General features: G+C 35.0%; 1 protein-coding gene across 1 annotated transcript in view; it reads right to left on the reverse strand.

Moving 5' to 3' along the window:
• LOC129219910 (stromelysin-3-like) overlaps nucleotides 1–18157 on the reverse strand; it is a 105101-nt gene extending 86944 nt beyond the window's left edge. Inside the window, exon 1 of the mRNA XM_054854224.1 lies at nucleotides 18128–18157. Within this exon, the coding sequence (XP_054710199.1) occupies nucleotides 18128–18130 (3 nt within the window). The 5' untranslated portion in view covers nucleotides 18131–18157. The remainder of the gene's footprint in view (nucleotides 1–18127) is intronic.
• Between the last annotated feature and the right edge of the window lie 445 nt (nucleotides 18158–18602).

Raw genomic sequence — 18602 nt, forward strand, 5'->3', positions numbered from 1 at the left:
TGAAGTTCACGAAAAAATTTCCCTGACTTAAACTTTTCCGAAGTACAAAATGCCTCACAATGATATGGTAATGTCAGAATGATAATTCTAAAAGATCTAAGCGAGCTCAGTAACCAAATTATTTGTGACTGGAGTTATTAAACTGTTTAGAGCGCTGGAAAAAAAATTGATGTGCAGCATAAAAAAAGTCCAAATTGACTAAAGTTTCCCTACTTCTTCTTGATTAACTTACTTCAACTTTTCTACAATCTTTTGCCATCACCGTAAGGGTGGGACAAACCGGAATTGCCAATAGTGAGACGGGCAATGCTGCAATTCTGCACCCTCTAAGTCGGTGGGGGTTCTCATTTGCAAACACCAAGCTACCTCTCTTTTACGCAGCTGGTTATGTGAATTATGCTAAATATGCGGACATATACTTGCAACTCTGAAACTTTTGAGTACATTATGCGATAAAAAAAATTTGATCACATCAAACATCAGCTATCCATCGATCTAAAGCAGTGACAAATTCAGGTGGTCTAGAACCTGTAGTGATTCAACGATAGAACAAGTCTTGATGAGAGCAATGAGCAATACATCAATAGAATGCTAAATATTTGCACCTTTTTGTCTCCCAGTTTGGAAATCTCAATCCGTTTCTAAAGCCCCAGAAGTTTCTTCCCTCTCAAGTTGGTATGGGTATTGCTCGCTGATGATAAGGTGAGTTGCGATAAGACCTTTAACGTTCGGGTAGTAACATCAAATCATATTGAAGTCAAACAATTTTGTGGCATTTCTTTGTAAAGGAGGTAAGCAGTTATGTCTTTAGCTTCTGTTACGAGAGTAGTTACTATCTGTAAAGATGTGTAAGCCCAAACCATCTTTTACACCGAATGGTATGAACTAAAGATGGAATAACAAATTGCTAAAAACTTCTGGTACGAGTTATGCGCTGATCCTCCATCAGTATTCGATGAATCTGGTTTCAGAAGGAAAGAAATCCTGTATCGTTAAAGTACTATTATCTGAAGCAAAAGGTTCATCCAAAATCACAGAACGAACAGCTGGTGTCATATATGAGGCAGTGAGAAGCAAAGGGATGTACGTGGACATTTTCAAGTTTTGAATAAAACGCGTTTAAAGATAAGATGCTAGGTAGACTTTCATTGATTTTTTTTTTCTAAATCATGCTGTATAGAAGCAACTACCAGGTCTACTAGGACCATTTCTTGCCCCAAGATATAGGAGAGGTTCACCAACCATTTGTACTGGTTATCTCCAAATTTTTAATTTTGCCCTTTGCTTCTCACTGCCTCATATGTAATAGAAGGAAGATACCCGCTTGAACATATTTTTGGTAATGATATGTAAGTTTCAAAGAAATATGCCAGCAATGCAGCGTGTAGGTCACTTGTAAGTATGGGAAAGCTAGTGTCATTTTTGATGGGTGTAAAGAAAGCATCACAGAAATATAAATGAAGTCCTATTACAACAGCCAAGCCTTCTGCTCTAGAAGACTTTCTGCGTCTCAAATCTTGTGCTTGCTCTGAGGGGTTCATTGGATATAGTGAATGTTTGAAAAGTCTGAAAGTAGACTGAAGTGCTCAATTATATGCACAAACTGTGTTAGACATAGCTGCAACAATAACGATTTTGCTGAGGATCTAGATTCCAAAAAACATCTTGATAACGAAGACTTTTTGTTACAAGCTTAGGAGAAATCGTTTGAAAGCAAAAAACAGTTCAGCGTTATTTTTCTGGCCATTTAATCAAATATGCACCATCAGAGGGGGTGGGGGGGATAATATTTTAGTACATAATTTCGTTTTGGGACGTGAGCTACTGTTCTTATGGGGTGGACATTCCTGATTTATGCATTTTAGATTTGCATGAAATAATACTTCTACTTGAAATAAAAGGTGGGGGGGGGGGGGGGTGAGGATTTATTTTTTTTGGCAGAGGGGGGGTGTTGTAGCTTTGAGAGGAGGTGCACCATCGCTCTTGGAAAATGGACGCACTTGATTTCTAACAATTTTCTTAGCATAAAATAATGTTTCCATATGAAATGTATGGAGGGGGGTTCGGGGGTACTGCTTCACTTTACGGGGATAGGGGGCTCTGTAGCATTTGTGGGTTTTGTCATCCCTCTTGGGGGTCAAACACCTTTAATTTTATGCTTTTAAATTTAGTATAACATAATATTCTCACTTTAAATTTATTCTAAAAATTCTGAAAAAATACTCAAAACTGCAATTTTTAGATGCCCCCCATTCCAAAACCCGACGCACAATGGGGTGGGACTTTTTACCTGTTCTTATTGGGAGGGTAATAAACAATTTGCACCAGGTTTAGCTTTTTTTTTTTTGGATGTTTGGGTCCGACCCCTATTTTTACTGTACTATTGAGGGTATACGCTATATGTCTAAAAAATGTTTGAGAGTTTACGGTGTATGTGGAGTATGCCCTATGGAAACACCACTGCTGGACGGATGCTGGAAATCATCCGTTTTCGAATTTAGCCATTTCGTTTGAAAAGTTCTCGTTATACATAGCAGAACATTTTCACAGAAGAAATTAGAAATTTCTCTCCACTTTAACTGTAGGTTTGCATGCCAATTGCCCGTGGGCGTGAAATTGAAAAATATTTTAAGGGTGAAGGCGGGGGTGCTCACCTATGGGGGGGGGGAGGGGTCATGGAGCAGACAGCGCCATTGAAACTTTTAAGGGGTGTTTTGAGGGGTATTTTCTCCTTTTTTTGGGGAGGGGAGCTCTTGCTTTGAGGGGAGGTGCTTTGAGGGTCTTCATGATATTTAGGGGATATTTTTAAAACGTGGGATGAAATATAAGTAGTTACGTAGGGGTGAACAATATGGAGGGGGCGTAAAAGTCATTTGTGACGGGTCCTAAAATTTCTGTGTACGCCCTTGAATGGAAATATAACACTAGAATTAGAGGTACACCTTTTTACATTCTTAGACTAGTACCCCCTCCCCCCTGCCAAGAAATGAAAACACCATTTTTTGCGACGCAAATTGCTTTCTACTTAACTACAAAATCAACTAGTGCGCATGACTTAGCAAAATATGTTTTGAGGATGAAAGTAAACATTGAGTAATATCGCAAAAATTAATTATAACACTGGAAGAAGCTGCTAGTGCGTATGAATTTATTTTGAGGGTGAAGATAAACACAGAGTTATGTCTCAACTTCGGCATTGGATTTTATCACTGGAATTAGAGGTAGAATTTTTTTACATTTCTTAAACAAGTTTTTTTCTTCTTCCAAGAAATCTAAAACAGTATTTTTTGCGACGCAAATTGCTCTCTACTTTAACACCAATATCAGCTAGTGCGCATGAATTTGTAAAATACGTTTTGAGGATGAAAGTAAACACCGCGTAATGCCTCCAACAATAAAATATAACACTGCAGGCTAGATGCTAATGCACATGAAGTTGAAAAATATTTTGAGGCTCCGAGCAATGCCTCAACGTTAACATTGAAACGTTAACATCGCTAACATTGCTTTCTACCATTAACACCAAATCTAAGTACTCGCGCCTAAAACTAAAAAATACGTTTGATGATGAAGATACTAAAGTCATCAAAGATGAAGGTCATCGAATAGTACCTCATGTTTAACTTCGAAATAGGTTACGGGAACTAGATGGGCTCTTTTTTTTTTTAGCCAACTCGCCTCCCAACCCCCCAAAAAAAGATAAATAAAGACATGAAAGAATGCTCAATGCATAGCAAAAATATCTCTAGGAAATTTTTTTAAATAAATTGATAAAATAACCATCTAAAAAATTGCTGAACATAAAGTATGGTTTTGAGATGGAGAAATGTCAGTCTGCGTTTGTCTACTCCAATAACTTTTGAGGGAACACTTCGATTCGAACAAACTTTTTTTTTTTTTTTTGTGCCCGGATCATCTCAGCGAGGACACCTCATTACCATATTTCATTTTTTGATTGGAGCAATTTTTCATTCAATTTTTTACAGTTCAAAAAACAACTTAAAAAGTGCCAATGGGACACTTTGAAGCAAGTATAGACCTGGACCATAAAGGCGCATTTGCTTCAAACGAACTTAGTTGGAGTGAGCTCTTGACAAAGAACACGGACGAAAAAAATATATTGATTTGACTTTATTAATGCTTGACGCTTGAGTAATGCTAAAACTTTGAACATTAATGGCTGTGGAAGAATTTCAAACTTTTTAATATAGAAAACCAACAATACTAAATAGTATGCTTCCGTACCAAAGAACGGAGAACTTAGTGTAGATTCTGAATATAGTCTTAATTTTTGGTTTCTAGAAATTGGAAAAAAGTAATCAATGAAAATCTAAATACTATTTCTCTCAAACTTGTTGTTAGTGAAAGTTATGGAAGCTGTCCACAAATGATATCACTTTTTTCAACCTGTATGATACCCTCCTCACCCCCCTTTGTCCCGATGTGTCGAACTTCCCTGGTCTCCCTTTCTCTCTCCCCATATCACATATCACGTAATAAAATTTACGTTAAATTTATTACATGGGTATATGGTTATATTTTTTTGAACTTCAACTGAAATGTGTCATGTCACGTTTCTTGTTACTCCTCTTCCCCATCCCCTTTCTTACAAACTGTCACCGTTTCACGAACCTCACTCTCCCCTCAAGACGTGGCATCATTTGTAAATGACCCCTTGACTGAACTAAAATGAAGTGCATTCAAATGATTTTATTGTTTGCATAAATGATATAAATGTGATACTTTAAACAAATTTCTTTCCATTCTAAAGTTTTAAGTATTTTTTTTTTTTAATTTTAGCAACGAATAATAGCTAGAAGTTCAGAGTGCTTAATCATTTACCCGAATGAAGAATAGGGTCGTTTCTAAAATTTTAAAAGCATTTTTTTCTGAAAGAGTATGCTTCAAAACATAGGATCTGACCATTTTTTAAATAATTTGTTTAAGTTTAATAATTTTAAAAAATTAATTAAATCGGTGCGCTTTCCTTGTTTACGCTTCTGTCGTGTGACATCACAAATGATGAAAATGCCATTCAGTGTTGCCATTCACTGCTCAAAATATTTAATTCGAATCTTTACTCACGTGTTTTGGCAACGATATGGCTGATAGCAAGCGTAGAACGCAATTTTAATTCTCTTCTTGATTATCATAACGTGGAAACGCAGTGAAAAATGCGCCGAAGGACATCATTTGTGACGTCATAAAGACCACGCCTTGTTTTCAAAATCGGACATTTAAAAAAATTAATTAAAAAATAACTGTTGGGAAAATGAAAGTATTTTCTGGGTCCATGTTATTTTTTTTTACTCATTCTATCAATTTCAGTGACTAAAAGTAGTACTTTTGACTGAAAGAAACAACCCCATTGCAAATGATTTTGACATTGACAAAATTTATTTTGATGCTTTTCAATTTCTTTCTTTTTTTTATTTTACTTGTAAAACGGTTAAAAATTTCTTTTAATGAGAAAACTAATGTTTGGTAATATGAAGATAAACATCGAGTAATGGTTTCAGTTCAACATTAAAACATATTCAACATTGGATTTTGAAGAACAATTTTTATCAATTCGTAAATTACCTTTTTTCTCTTCAAAACATGCAAACAATAATTTTTATGTTGACAAAAAATTTTAATGGAAATTGATCACTCCCAAATATTCTTGACTGAAATATGACTATAAACGTTTGGCTTACTTCGATTGCATTTTACTGTTCTAAATAAAACTTTTGACTAAAGTCATTCTTCTTGAAATAACATTCACAAAATATTTTTATTTTATAAAATGGTTTATTTACATGATTAATTTTACGAACAACTAAAAAGTTAGACATGATAGTCAATACTAAGTTAAAATAAACAAAATGTACTTTTAACGAGTTTCACTGTTTAAATTCTGTATGAAATATATTTTCATTAAAAAAAATCTCAAACAATAAAATTTTTAAAAGCCAGATTTTTTAATCAGGCGTTTCCATTTACAGGTTTCTGAACTCGATGAGGTGTGTCGTTGGTGTCGACGTTTTCTTTGGAATCCCTTGTTTACTTCGTTTGATATAGACATTCTAACTCCGCCCTTCTGCTCTCGTAGATTAGAGAACTAATTACTTTTTCGCCATGCTGTTTTGGAAAAGTGAAATTTCGCATTCCAAATGGAGGAAATACTTGTCATTTATTTTACTGGCAGAAAAATTGCTACTCTATTTTTTACGTAAAAAAAGCAGATTAGAATTTAAAAATAAAATAAAACGAAGTGCGTGGTTAACCTTTTTGTCTTTATTTCCGATCAAGATGTTTTTTTCATGTTACATAAAATCTACTTTTTAATCAGAGTCTAATTTATAAACAGATAAATACTTTTGTTAATTAGATTGTGTTTAGGGGCTAGGTCTATAAATTCTGTCGCACTCTTTGTCACATTCCACGCTATTTTTCATGAACATATTCTAATAAAAATTCGTAATGTCACACTTCTTGCACCCAATCCAGCCCTCTTATCCCAAGTTGTCACAATTTTAAGTACACCTCTCCTCAATCAAAACGTGACATCATTTATGGACAGTCCTTTATTTAAGCTCAGTTCTTTCCCTTACTAACCAACGTTTTTTTTTTGATGGCACAGGTCTACTAAATGCAAATTTAAAAACAAATTTTAAAGCATGCTCATGATAAGTGGTTGAAAAATAAGAAATTATTTATTTAACTGAAATTAAAAAACGAAAAATATTGCAATTAAAATGACGAGTTCATTTTTAGAATGTAAGTTTCCAAAATGTAATATTAGGCTACATTTGATCGCTCAAGGGGTGGAGTCATGAACCCTATGACGTCATCTTTCTGGATCCATTCCTGGATCTCATATGTGTTTTTAAACGAATAAATGATGTTATTAAGCAAAAGAAATACTTTTTCGGACACGTTTAAACTGAAATATCACTGTTAGAAACAAGTGCTTCTTATGTGGTTCTGGATGATGAGAAGGGTAATCACATTGAGAAGAGATAAAATATAGAGAGTGAAGACTCATTCATGAAACCATGACCTCAAGTTCAAGTCACGGGATAGATTCTAAAGTAAAGCATTGGAAGAAATCAAGTTTCTTTCGACTGTTTCACGCAAAACATCCAATCATTCGCCGTTGTTGAGTCACGTGACTTGGGGTCTTTGAGGCAGCTTTTGCTAAGCCAATGATTGGACTTGCTCCCTTCATTTTAATTCCTGCTCTAAGGTCATCAGTTTCTGTTGAAAGACGTGGGGATCCTTTTGAGCAATATTTAGCTGTGAGGATAAATATCGAAATGGAGTAGAGATACTTCAGGTAGGCTGCTAGTAGTTGGATATCTTATGACGCATTTTTAGTTCAGAATTTTTGTAACTGAAACCAATTTTCACCATCAACACGACGGACAAATGATTCTCTGCAACAGTGTGAGAGTCAGGTTGTCAGTGATCCTGATTCGAACGACTGATAGTTTGATTGATAGTTCTATTGAATGTTCCAAATATGTGGAAAATTAAAAGAAAGTTTTCTATTGAATCGATTGATTACAGGCAGTACCACTGGCAATCCATTTTCCTGGATTTCTACCATATGTAAGTTTGCGGCAACATCAATCAATTTTCCATCGTTTTGGGACGAACTCTCTCGATCGCCACCTCTATTATTCCATCACTATTAATAGTGAAATTAAAGAGCCACAATGAAAAAGAAGTAATTTTCCGTTTCCCTTTCACTGGCCTTGAGAATATCGTAGAGCCTCGCTCCTCCAAAAACCTTCTCTACCTTATTTTGAAAACGGCGTTTTCGCAAGTCTCCTCGAGCGATAACATTACTTCCCTTTCAGATCGTATGTCGCCAGCACGGCAGGAGAAGAAATCTTACCACTCGATCTCATTTTTCTTTTCAGCTCTCGTTTTTTAGTTTATGCCGTGAAATTAAGTTAGGTCTTTCAATGTTTGGTGGAAAATTCGGAAAATGGAAGCAATTTCTGGCTATGCGTTTAAGAATGTTGTTAAAGAATATCTGACAGGCGTGTAAACATTGATACATTGTTAACCAGTAGCGCTTAGTGCAACGCGCTTGAACTATTTTGTAGACATTTCTAAGCAATATGTTGCACAAAAATATGCGCAACAAATATATTTAGAAAAAAAAGTTTTTCCATTGATCCCTTGAATAGAGAAAGTCTCGAAAAGTAATTCATTACTTAATTTATTTAACAGGTAACTTTTTAACTAAAATTACTCATTTTTGCTTTTTACAAAGTTTACAAAGCTTGAGGCCATCTGATCAAACTGACAGGGCAGAACAAGTACAACAAAAACAAAGGTGTCAACACAGTGACATGGGCGCCCATATGCAAAGTTGCAAAGGGGGGGGGGCTCAAATATTTCCCCCGTGGTTTAGCTGGATATTTTCCCCGTGGAAACTGATTTCAACACAGATTAGAGTCATTAAAATTTGACATTTTTAATAACTTATTCATTAATGGCTGGAGAAGAAATGTTTTTACATTTTTGCAAAGAAAAAAGTATTAAAAGCAAGGAAGTTCTCATTTCAAAAGGGGGGGGGGCTCGAGCCCTCCCCCCTTGCCCCCCTATATGGGTGCCCTTGCACAGTGATGCAGAGTGAACTGCTGCCACTGCGCTACAAGGTCACCATCCATTTATCAAAAAAAAAAGAGGGAGGGGGGCGACTTATTGAACTATTTTATAGAGTCCTAGCTTGATAAAGAGGATATTTTTGTCATCCTGTTCACTGGTCAATTTGAGCCACACCTTTCAATGATTTGATCGGATATTCCGATTAGTGTTGATACAAATAAAATATTCTTAAGACAGATTCAGTTAAAATGGCAGACACGGCCAAAATGGTGACCAAAAACCTTCGCGACACATGATAGCCGACAGACGTTTGAAGCCCACTAAAGTGGCCGAAAATTAAGTATATATGGTATGGTGGTTAAGACGGCTGTCTTTCACTCAGTCGTCGCGGGCTCGATCCCCAGCAGAACCTACCATTCTCCCCTTGCTGTATAGCAATTCTAAAGCTTCACGCTGAAAGGATAAGGTTAGAAAAAAAGGGAAGGTGCCAGTTGATAGAGCCTCACTGATTAAGGCTATTTCCATTAACCAGGGCTGACGAGAGGACATGTAAACCTACTTGGAAACTGGAGAGCTTGGGGTCCAAGTTTTAAGGGGGGGGGGGGGGGTCCGGCAGCCACAGTGAGAAGAGGCCCGCCTTGGTTCTTGGCGGCTCTGCCATTAACTCGCTGGCATTTAAAGAAAGTTTCGAGAAAAAGAAGGAATGCTCATCTCAGAATTCTCGAGTCAGTAGATAGAGCCTCTTGAGAATGTAAACTCTCTCTGCTACTTATCTCCCTTTTTTCGGACAGAAGCTATCAGTAAGAACCTTTACCACAACACCTAACCACTGCATTAATCTTTAACTTGACAGAATTAGAGTTCTGATGGGTGGCATTAGTTTCTAACATTCTAACTGTGCCTAGTCTCTGAATCAGAAATTGCGTACTACGGAAAAGAATAAAAAACAATATTGAGCGGTATCTAGTTTGAATAAGTAGTAATAGCTCATAGAAAAAAGCAGCTTCCATAAAGGGTCGTCTACAAATAATGTCACGTTTTGAGAGGGGGAGGGGTAGGAGAAATTTTGACAGCTTGTGACAAGGGGAGGGAGGGAATTACAAGAAGTGTGACATCATGCATTTTTGCTTATAATAATGGCATGACACGTAACAAGGGGGAGGGGTAAGTTGAAGGGTGACACTTTGTGACAGAAGGGAGGGGTCAAATTATATTGAAAAAAAAGTCTGATATCGTTTATATGGACAGCCACCTAAGCAGAAACGGCTAAAACAATCACGTAAAATGCCTAATTGCATCTAGTTTCCAGAAGCAGAAAATATAACTTTCTAAAGCAGAAATGGCTTACATGAAAATGGTTTTGTCAGCAGAAATGGCTTACAGAAAAATAGGTTTTTCAGCAGAAATGGCTTACGTTATAGAAACGAATAAAATGTAAAATGCCTACATGTGTGTAATTTCTAGAAGTAGAAATCTCCTTTTAATTGTAATTGAATTTTGTTTATGGACAAAGCGAAATCTTTTTGAGAAAGAGAGAATTGCTATTTCTCTAAAAATAGTCAAGTGTTCTTTTTAAAATTCAACGCACCACACAGCAAAAAGGAATAAAAATGTTACTCTTGACCGACTTGCGAGTCACTCAAGTAATAGCCATACGACTGAATGCGAAAACAGGTTCATTTAGTAAATTTTTTTTACTGAAAACAAAACGTGACTTTCGAACGATTACGTCACAGTCCAGTCTGAGTCATTAAATGGCTTACGGATGCATATTTCCGATAGAAGTCCGCCGCTCCAGCAGCTGATCGCGATGACGTCATGCGTTACGGCGGATGTCCCATTACCCTGAGTGATAACCTCTTCCAAGTGACTCATTCATTCACAAACTGCTCTTGATAGTAATCGAGTGCATCTTTGTTTACTATCAACTGAATCATTGATAAAATGTTGACAAGGTATAATAAATCGGGAAAACTTGTAACTAAATAAACATTTAGAGAAATCATGTCTTTTGCGTCACTCCACAACTCAAACATTGACTGGGTCAGTGTTTCACAACTTTTTTGGTTCATGGACAGCTAAAAGTTTGAAAATATAGGTGGCATGGGAGGGGGCCGAGGGGGGGGGGGGTGCACAAAAAATTAGTAATAAAGAGTTGCTACGTAAGATAACTGCAACACTTTTATCATCATTTGTTAACACTTATATTCAGAGATTGACAAAGAACTAAAGTCTTAGGAGCGAGGAAAATATTTTTGGCGCCGCACAAATTATTTCCCAAGTTTTGTAGGAAATCTCAATGGAATAGAGCTTCTGAAAAAAAATCTTGTTCTGTTTGAACTAGCAGCCAAACAAAATTTTTTAGTCGTCTGGATGACCTGTCATCAGGAATTTGTCGGACCAGCGTATATCTCAATAAAATTATTATACACGCAAATGAAGCTATGAGGGAAAAAAAAAGAGATGTAACAAGTCACAAAAGCAACCACACTCGAGTGTTGCCAACCAGGAAAGCCAAAATTATGAGTTCTTGGTCCTAAAACCATGACAATAACGTCAAAACGAAATCTTTCAAAACTTTATTATTATTTTGTATAAGGACAACATGAATAGATAAAAACATGTATAGATAAAAATCTCAGAGAATTGGCTAAGTTTGTCAATGGACCGGCGAAACAAAAGTAGAAGACAGGTAACTCAAAACCTTATTACCAAAAGCTTTTATCTGCATCTTTACGAGTTGAGCGGACTCTCCCTGGTGTGGTAAACTAGTTTTATGCTACCAGCTAGAAGGTAATCTCAGCTCAAATGAGAGGACATCTGCCTAGAGCTCGGATCGAACCTCCAGGCATTGACCATACCAGACTAAGAGTCACAACAAGGACGAAACTGCAATCTCTGGAGGCTATAAGCGGGTTACCGGAACATGCACTTTAGCCCTGACGTATGACTGGTAACTTAGTTTATTTAGAACATAGGTTTTTAGAATTTTTATTTTTCTGAAAAATTCATACCATGTGACGCAAATTCCTTACCTTGTTTTTTATTGTGCATTAGTTAGTAAAAGGTTGTCCGTTTAACCATGATCTTATTATTTTTTTTTTGTTGAAATTGATCAGTTGGTAGTCCATTAAAATTAATTAATCGTTCGTGTAATCGCGCAAACTCGAATATTTTAATTCGCCCTTTTATCTCCCCTATAAGCCCAGGAGCAATTTGTAGTGGCCACCAATGCGCTTTAAGTTGCGAAGCTAAAAATTTTGTAAACTTTCTTTACTTTACTTTTGCCAACACCCGTAAGTGGGATTGGGGTGTGGAATCCGAGCCTCCCAGTATCCTGCTATTATGTCTTCTTTGGGGTGTTGGATGTTAACCGACACAGACCCGTCATTTCGAATTTTCCAAGGGGTGGGACAAATGTTGTATCCTCAAAGCTAATTTTATTGGAAAGCAACAAAAACCACGCTCTATTTTCTGTACAAATACTAATTTTTCAAAGCCGGGGGAGGGGGGACGGACCCTCTGACCCTCTAAAGACGAGCCTGACCTTCCAGTATTTCAGACGATCTCTGTTCATTATGTCCTGGTAGTATAAAAATTTCGCGTTCAGTGATTTCAAAGTATACCTAAAAAAAATATAAATAAAAAATAAGTTAGCACTAACCAACACTACAACAAATACGTTTCCGTTTTCTAATGCATTCATATTCACAGCGATTTTCTTCTTTCTCACAGAAAATTTCGCAAAAGAAACAACGAAGTCGCTCTTTTGGTCTTCTTTCTCTCCTTCAATTATCGCATCTAATCTTCTGCGTTCCATCCACTTGAGATCCACGGAGAGCGTTTCTACCCGGTCAACCTCCCCGCTTGAGTCACGCATTATGCTCTCGATGACCCTCAAAGCAATCACTAAACGTTAGCATCGTTCTAAGTTGTGCAAATGGACGCCTAACAATGTAGGCGCTGCGATCGATTAATTAATCCCTGGGTACAAAAGAGTTCTGTGTTTTTGGTATTGTGGCGAATAGTTTCCATTATGTAGTTGTCGCTTCTAATAGCGAGTTAGGAAAATAAACAATTTTTACTCTAAAGGCTGATAACTAGAGGCCTTGCTAGAGTTATTTTTAAAAGATTTTTTTTATAGAAATAGCAGTTAACAAATGTGTTTTATTTTCAACATTCAAATAGGAGAGTAATTTTTCATATTTGTCACTAACGAAAAACGAAGTTTACCATTTTTGTCATAAAATAACTGCACACTTTATTACCAAGGAAGGGGAGGGAGGATGAACCCCTATTTCTCTATGAAGAATAGCTTTGAAGTAACGAACCCTTTTAGCAATCACATTGAAAAAATTCGATATGGGAAAATGTTTAATTACTATTTTTGAAAGTGGTCGAAAAAGAATTTTTGCGTACTTTTATCTCATTTGATATTTTTTTCGCAATGCATGTCTTCTGCGTGCAATTGATGCAAACAATTATCTTGCAACACATATTTAATGTTCTATTGGCTACAATTCCCTTATTGTACGGGTTCGTCGGAACCCTAGGATGCCCTAAGGAGAGGCGAGTGTTGCCGCCATGTGTCCAAGATCGTTAAAAGAATAAAACAATGTAATCGTTGCTAATCAAAATCTCGCCTGATTCAGATATTTTCCTTTAATAAAAATATAAAAAAAGAGCAAAGCGCCAGTTTTCAAATTCAAGGGCCTTTGGAAAGCTCTACTTCCATAACCAAACGAAGAACTGAAACTCGGTTACAGCATACATTCTTATTTTCCGCACAAAATCAAGCATGCATCTCCTTCCCATTCCTTCTCGCTCTCTCTCTTGAGATAACTGACAAGGAGTGCCGTGACAAAATCCTAAATCTTCAAAGAGTGCAATGATTTGAAAATTTTTGAAAGTATTGGATCATCTAAGAAATTTGTTGCTCTCCCCCCCCCCCCCCATTGCGTTGATACTGTAAGACAATTTTATGTGCTATGGATTATGAGTCTCTGATGCTAAGTAATGATATTAATAATAATAATAATCTCGCAAGGCAGTTGCCACATTTAGAAATACTTTTAAAAAAATGCCAGAACCGAAAATTGTGTTATGAAATTTACAGAAAAAAAAAAGGAAAACAATGCGAATAACAAATGCGAGAAAATTGTCTGCAATAATTCATAACAAATAATAATCCTCTTTAATTTAAAAGAAGAATTTTTCAAGCCTGAACTGTGGAGCAAGGCTTTTATAGCTAATTTGAAATTTGGCATGCTCCCTTGAGACAAATATCTTAAAAGCATTGTATTTAGGAAAGATTTTAATCTCAAGCATAACGGAACAGCATCAGCTCATCCTGCTTAATCAAAAATCAGATTGAGGGTAGCTTGGTTACAAAGAAAGAGCAATCCTTTCTTTTGAAATTGGCTTCGCACTGTCCAGTAAAAAATTCATTTGTTGAAAAAGAAAGGGCAAAAAAGATTGTTCGGCGCTGTGGAGGGAAAGTAAGGGGTTTTCTTTGGTGAATTTATGAGCCCTCCTCCAAAGAACCGTATTGGGGTCCTGAAAGGCCCAACAAGTTGGAAAGATTATATAATTTCTGGGAAGCCCCGCTAAGGAAGAGGGCACAGTTGTGCCTCGACGTATGTCTTTGTATTTATGCAATAAATAAATCTTATATAATTAAAAACTGAGCGTATGTATCTATGTATGTCCAAGTTACTTCTTCCAAATGCAAATGAACTGACCATCGAGCCAGGTATCGATAGATTACAAATTTTTCCGTCTTTATGTTTGGCTATTTAACATAATCCTTCGATAATAATTAGCGGTGATATCAATTAAAAACTATTAATTATGACACTTAGATTTCGACATAAAATTCCTATTTTTCGAAGGCTTTCCTCCATTCAAATTATTATTCAATGCTTCATCTCAATTTTTCTTAACAATGCTTTTATAAAATTTGTAGCGTGAAGAAAATCATTGAGAAAAAATATCTGTTGCCATTTTTTCCTCGAATATGAACAAATAAAATTTTGACTTTTGTTTTGAGGCTTTTCCTGAAATCGGAGAATTTAAAATGTTTCCTTTTTGGTTATTTTTCAGGAAACTAAAGCAACATTTCACTGTTTTTTTTTTCCAAGCCTGATTGTTGAAAACTTGACATAACTTTTATTTTCGAGGTAGACCGTGCAAAGCCGGGCGACGCAGCTAGTAAATAAATAAAATCTGCCTTAACTTTACGTCACACCAAGTTTAGCTTTCTTGTATGAATTTAAAAGGTAAACTTAATTCTGCTATTTACGTTATTTCTCAGAATCCACATAAGTATCCCATTCTTTAAACTCTTATGGAATTTCCAAAATGAAAAACTTCATGTATCAAAATGTTTATCATCGAATATTTTAAGGGCAAATATGCTTCAAATGAAGACTATGAAGACCTTCTTTTTTAAATATGAAACAGGGCCTCCTAGCTTCATACCCCTTAGAAAAATGACGCAGCTGCTCTCCAAATGTCTCGAAGACCCTCATAAAAGCAAGAGCCCCTCTCAAAAAAAGGGGGAAAATATCCCTTAAAAACACCCCCCCCCCCCAAAAAAAATGTTATGATGCCCCCTAGTTAGATGCACCTGATGAAGAAAAATCTTCAATTGGTGATTAATACGAAAAGCTAAAATTCAAAGTCTGAAATGGATGACAGTTTTTCATTGCAGAGATAGATAGTAGCAACAATGTTCAGTTTTCATGTATTTTCATATTGTAAAAGTTTCATGTCTCGTTTTCTCTACTACTTTATCTTCCCAATGGGGTCGTTTCAGAAATTTTAAAAGTATTTTTTCTGAAAGAACATGCTTAAAAACATGGGATCTAACTATTTTTTAAATAATTTGTTTAAGTTTAATATTTTTAAAAAATTACTTAAATCGTTGCGCTTTCATTGTTTACATTTCTTGTCGATGACATCACAAATGATGAAATGCCATTCTATGTTGCCATTCACAGTGCAAAATATTTAATTCGCATCTTTAGTCAATGTGTATTGGCAACGATATGGTTGGTAGCAAGCGTAGAGCGCAATTTTAATTCGCTGCTTGATTATTATAACGTGGAAACGTCGTAGAAAGATGCGTCAAATTGCATCATTTGTGACGTCAATTTGTGACGTTAAATTTGCAAATATTTCAAAATATAGTAAATGTTTTAAATACTAGTCCAGCTTAAATTCAGTATTTATAGGAATAATATTATTATGTAGCATTTTTTTTGTCCAGTTGTTCTTTTCCAAGTCAGAATAAATTATTACAAAATTAAGTTAAAATAATATTTAAGATAATGTAAGATTGCGCGTTTTGTTTCATACATAAACAAAATCTGAAAAGTTGGAAAAAAATCTTTATACATTAAGAGATTTTTTCGACACATTAACAGATCGTCATTCAATTGATCATAGATACCTACCTACCTACAAGCACGCAAACTCCATTCCCCCCCCCCCCATAATATCTTCAATATTACACAGAATGGAAAAACAAAAGGAATGGGATTTCCACATTTGAATAGGAATGTGAAAAACTAGTAAAATCAGGTTTTTACATTTTTCAATTTTGCCTCAACTTATAACTTGTGAAGGCAGAAACCTATTATAATCTGTATGTGACTCTACAGAATCTTGACAATATTGTATCCAGACATACGAATCGATTAAACCACGGTTTAAAAAAAAATAGAAATAATTTTTTCAATGTACTTCCGTTTATATAAAAACAACAATTCATTTTCCCCCAGAAAATTTGACAGATATATTAATTAGTTGCTTCATTGCACAAACTTTATGAAGAATGTGATTTCTACTTCTATTTCAAACAACAAAACTTTGAAGATTTCCAGAAATAATATTCAAATATCACTGTTCTTTCAGTAACGACGTATCTCGTTTACTGAGATAAAAAATATTTAAATATTATTTCTGGGAGTTTTCAAACTCTAATTGCATTACAAAAGCTGTAAAATACTGGACCCAAAAGTCCCAAACACTAAAAGTACTATTTGAAATGATTTTAAAAAAAAAATATTTTCAACTCTTAACTATTTCTTGCTGGGTGATCTAATTAATACCTTCGACCATAAATCCTAATAAACTAATGACGCAAATTAAATCAACAATTAATGATTTATTTGAAAACGATTTTGAAACTAAAAAGTCGTCCACTTCAGGGGGAAAAAATCAGATCAGTTGATAGTTAAGAAAAATTTGTAATACGTATTAATGCATCAAATTAAAGAGTTTAAACAAAGGTATTTCCTTGAAATAAAAATGTACTTCATCTAAAATCTATTCTTCTCATTTTTTTTCTTCGTAATACAATGACAATAGAACAAGTAATTTTAAAAAATTTTAATAATACTTCCGCTGTAATACCAATTTGGAATATACCTTTTAATCGTTGCCGAAAAAAAAATGAATTATAGCAATTTAATATTAAATGTTAATAAAAATTGGACCCATCAACGATAATATGTACCAAAAATAAAATCATTTATATCAATAATAAGAGATTTGGATGAAGGTTTCTCTGAAACATACGTGAAATTCATTGTCTCTTTGTTCTAGTGATCCAAACACTTTTTAGCTCAGTATTTAAGTTCAATAATAAAGGGAAAAAATTTAACTTGAACGTGTTTCATAGACATTTAAATTCTCATAATAATGATTTGTTTTAAAATCTTATTACAAACATTTTTTAAACTTTAATTTAACAAATTTAATTTTACTTTTAGGGTTGATAACTAAAGACAAATGTCTAAGAAAATGTTAATAACATTAAATAAGAGAAACAAAAATGTATTTCATTGAAAATCTATTTTTCTCATTTTTCCACTTTATGCTATAATGTGAGTTTAACAAATTCTTTATTTTCTTTTTAATACTAGTCATTATAGTGGGAAACACTATAATAACTAGAGCCTGGATTATATAAACTAAAAAAATCTGCAATTATGCATGCATTTATGCTAAAAACTGTTTTAAAAAATTAAGCCTAAAAAGTTGTCACATCTATATTTAAAAAAAAAAAACTCAAATATTTCATTTTACAATAAATACATATTAATGCAATTATTTAATCAGAAATGTTGTTTTCCATCAATTACTTTTATTGCTATAAATTTCAATAGGTCTTGAAGATTTTCTTTCGTTAGAAATTATTTTTCATTTAATTAAATTTATAAAGATGAAAACATCTCTTCCACTTCTACATAACTTGAAATTAATAAACATGAAATTCATTGACTCTTTCATCTAGTGACCTTAATACTTTTTGAATCACTATTTAAGTTAAATAATTATGGGAAAATATCAACTTAAACGTATTTCATAGATATTTAAATTTTTATCATATGATTTGTTGAAAATAAAAGTAATTTTTACTACCTAAATTTTTACTATTTTTTAAGTTCAATTTAGCAATTCAATTTCTCCCATCTTTCTCTTTGTCCAAATAGCAACTTAAAAATGAACTTACCATGGCTTGTATTTCGGAAGAAATCACCGGTGCTGCCCCCGACGACTCATAAAGATGCATTAGGACAAAACAGAACGCGAAAACGCGCAAAACTTCAAACTGAAACCCCAACAGCCCCATGTTCCCGACTGACTAGCGGAGAAGAAATTGAGTGATTGTCCCGGTCCACGATCCGGCACCCACGGAAGATGGAAGAGGTTTGCCTTGGGATCGGGTTCTCCTCCAGCCTTTTAGATAATACTGGACCTCACAATGATTGGCGGGATATCGCCACACCTTGGCGAGCGACTCCTCAGTAAATGATTCCCGCTAAGAAGTATGCGGTGGATCTTCGCGGAAGCGCTTCATTTAGCCGCTATCTGGAATTGTCATTTGAATAAAATTCTTCTGCCATGCAGATTTCCGTTTTTTCTCTTTTTTTTCCGTGAACAATTCTTGAAAAAGAGACAAAAAGTGCTCGTCTTTGGCGTAGCAT

This window comes from Uloborus diversus, chromosome 4 (genome assembly GCF_026930045.1).
Source record: "Uloborus diversus isolate 005 chromosome 4, Udiv.v.3.1, whole genome shotgun sequence".
NCBI classification, from domain to species: domain Eukaryota; kingdom Metazoa; phylum Arthropoda; class Arachnida; order Araneae; family Uloboridae; genus Uloborus; species Uloborus diversus.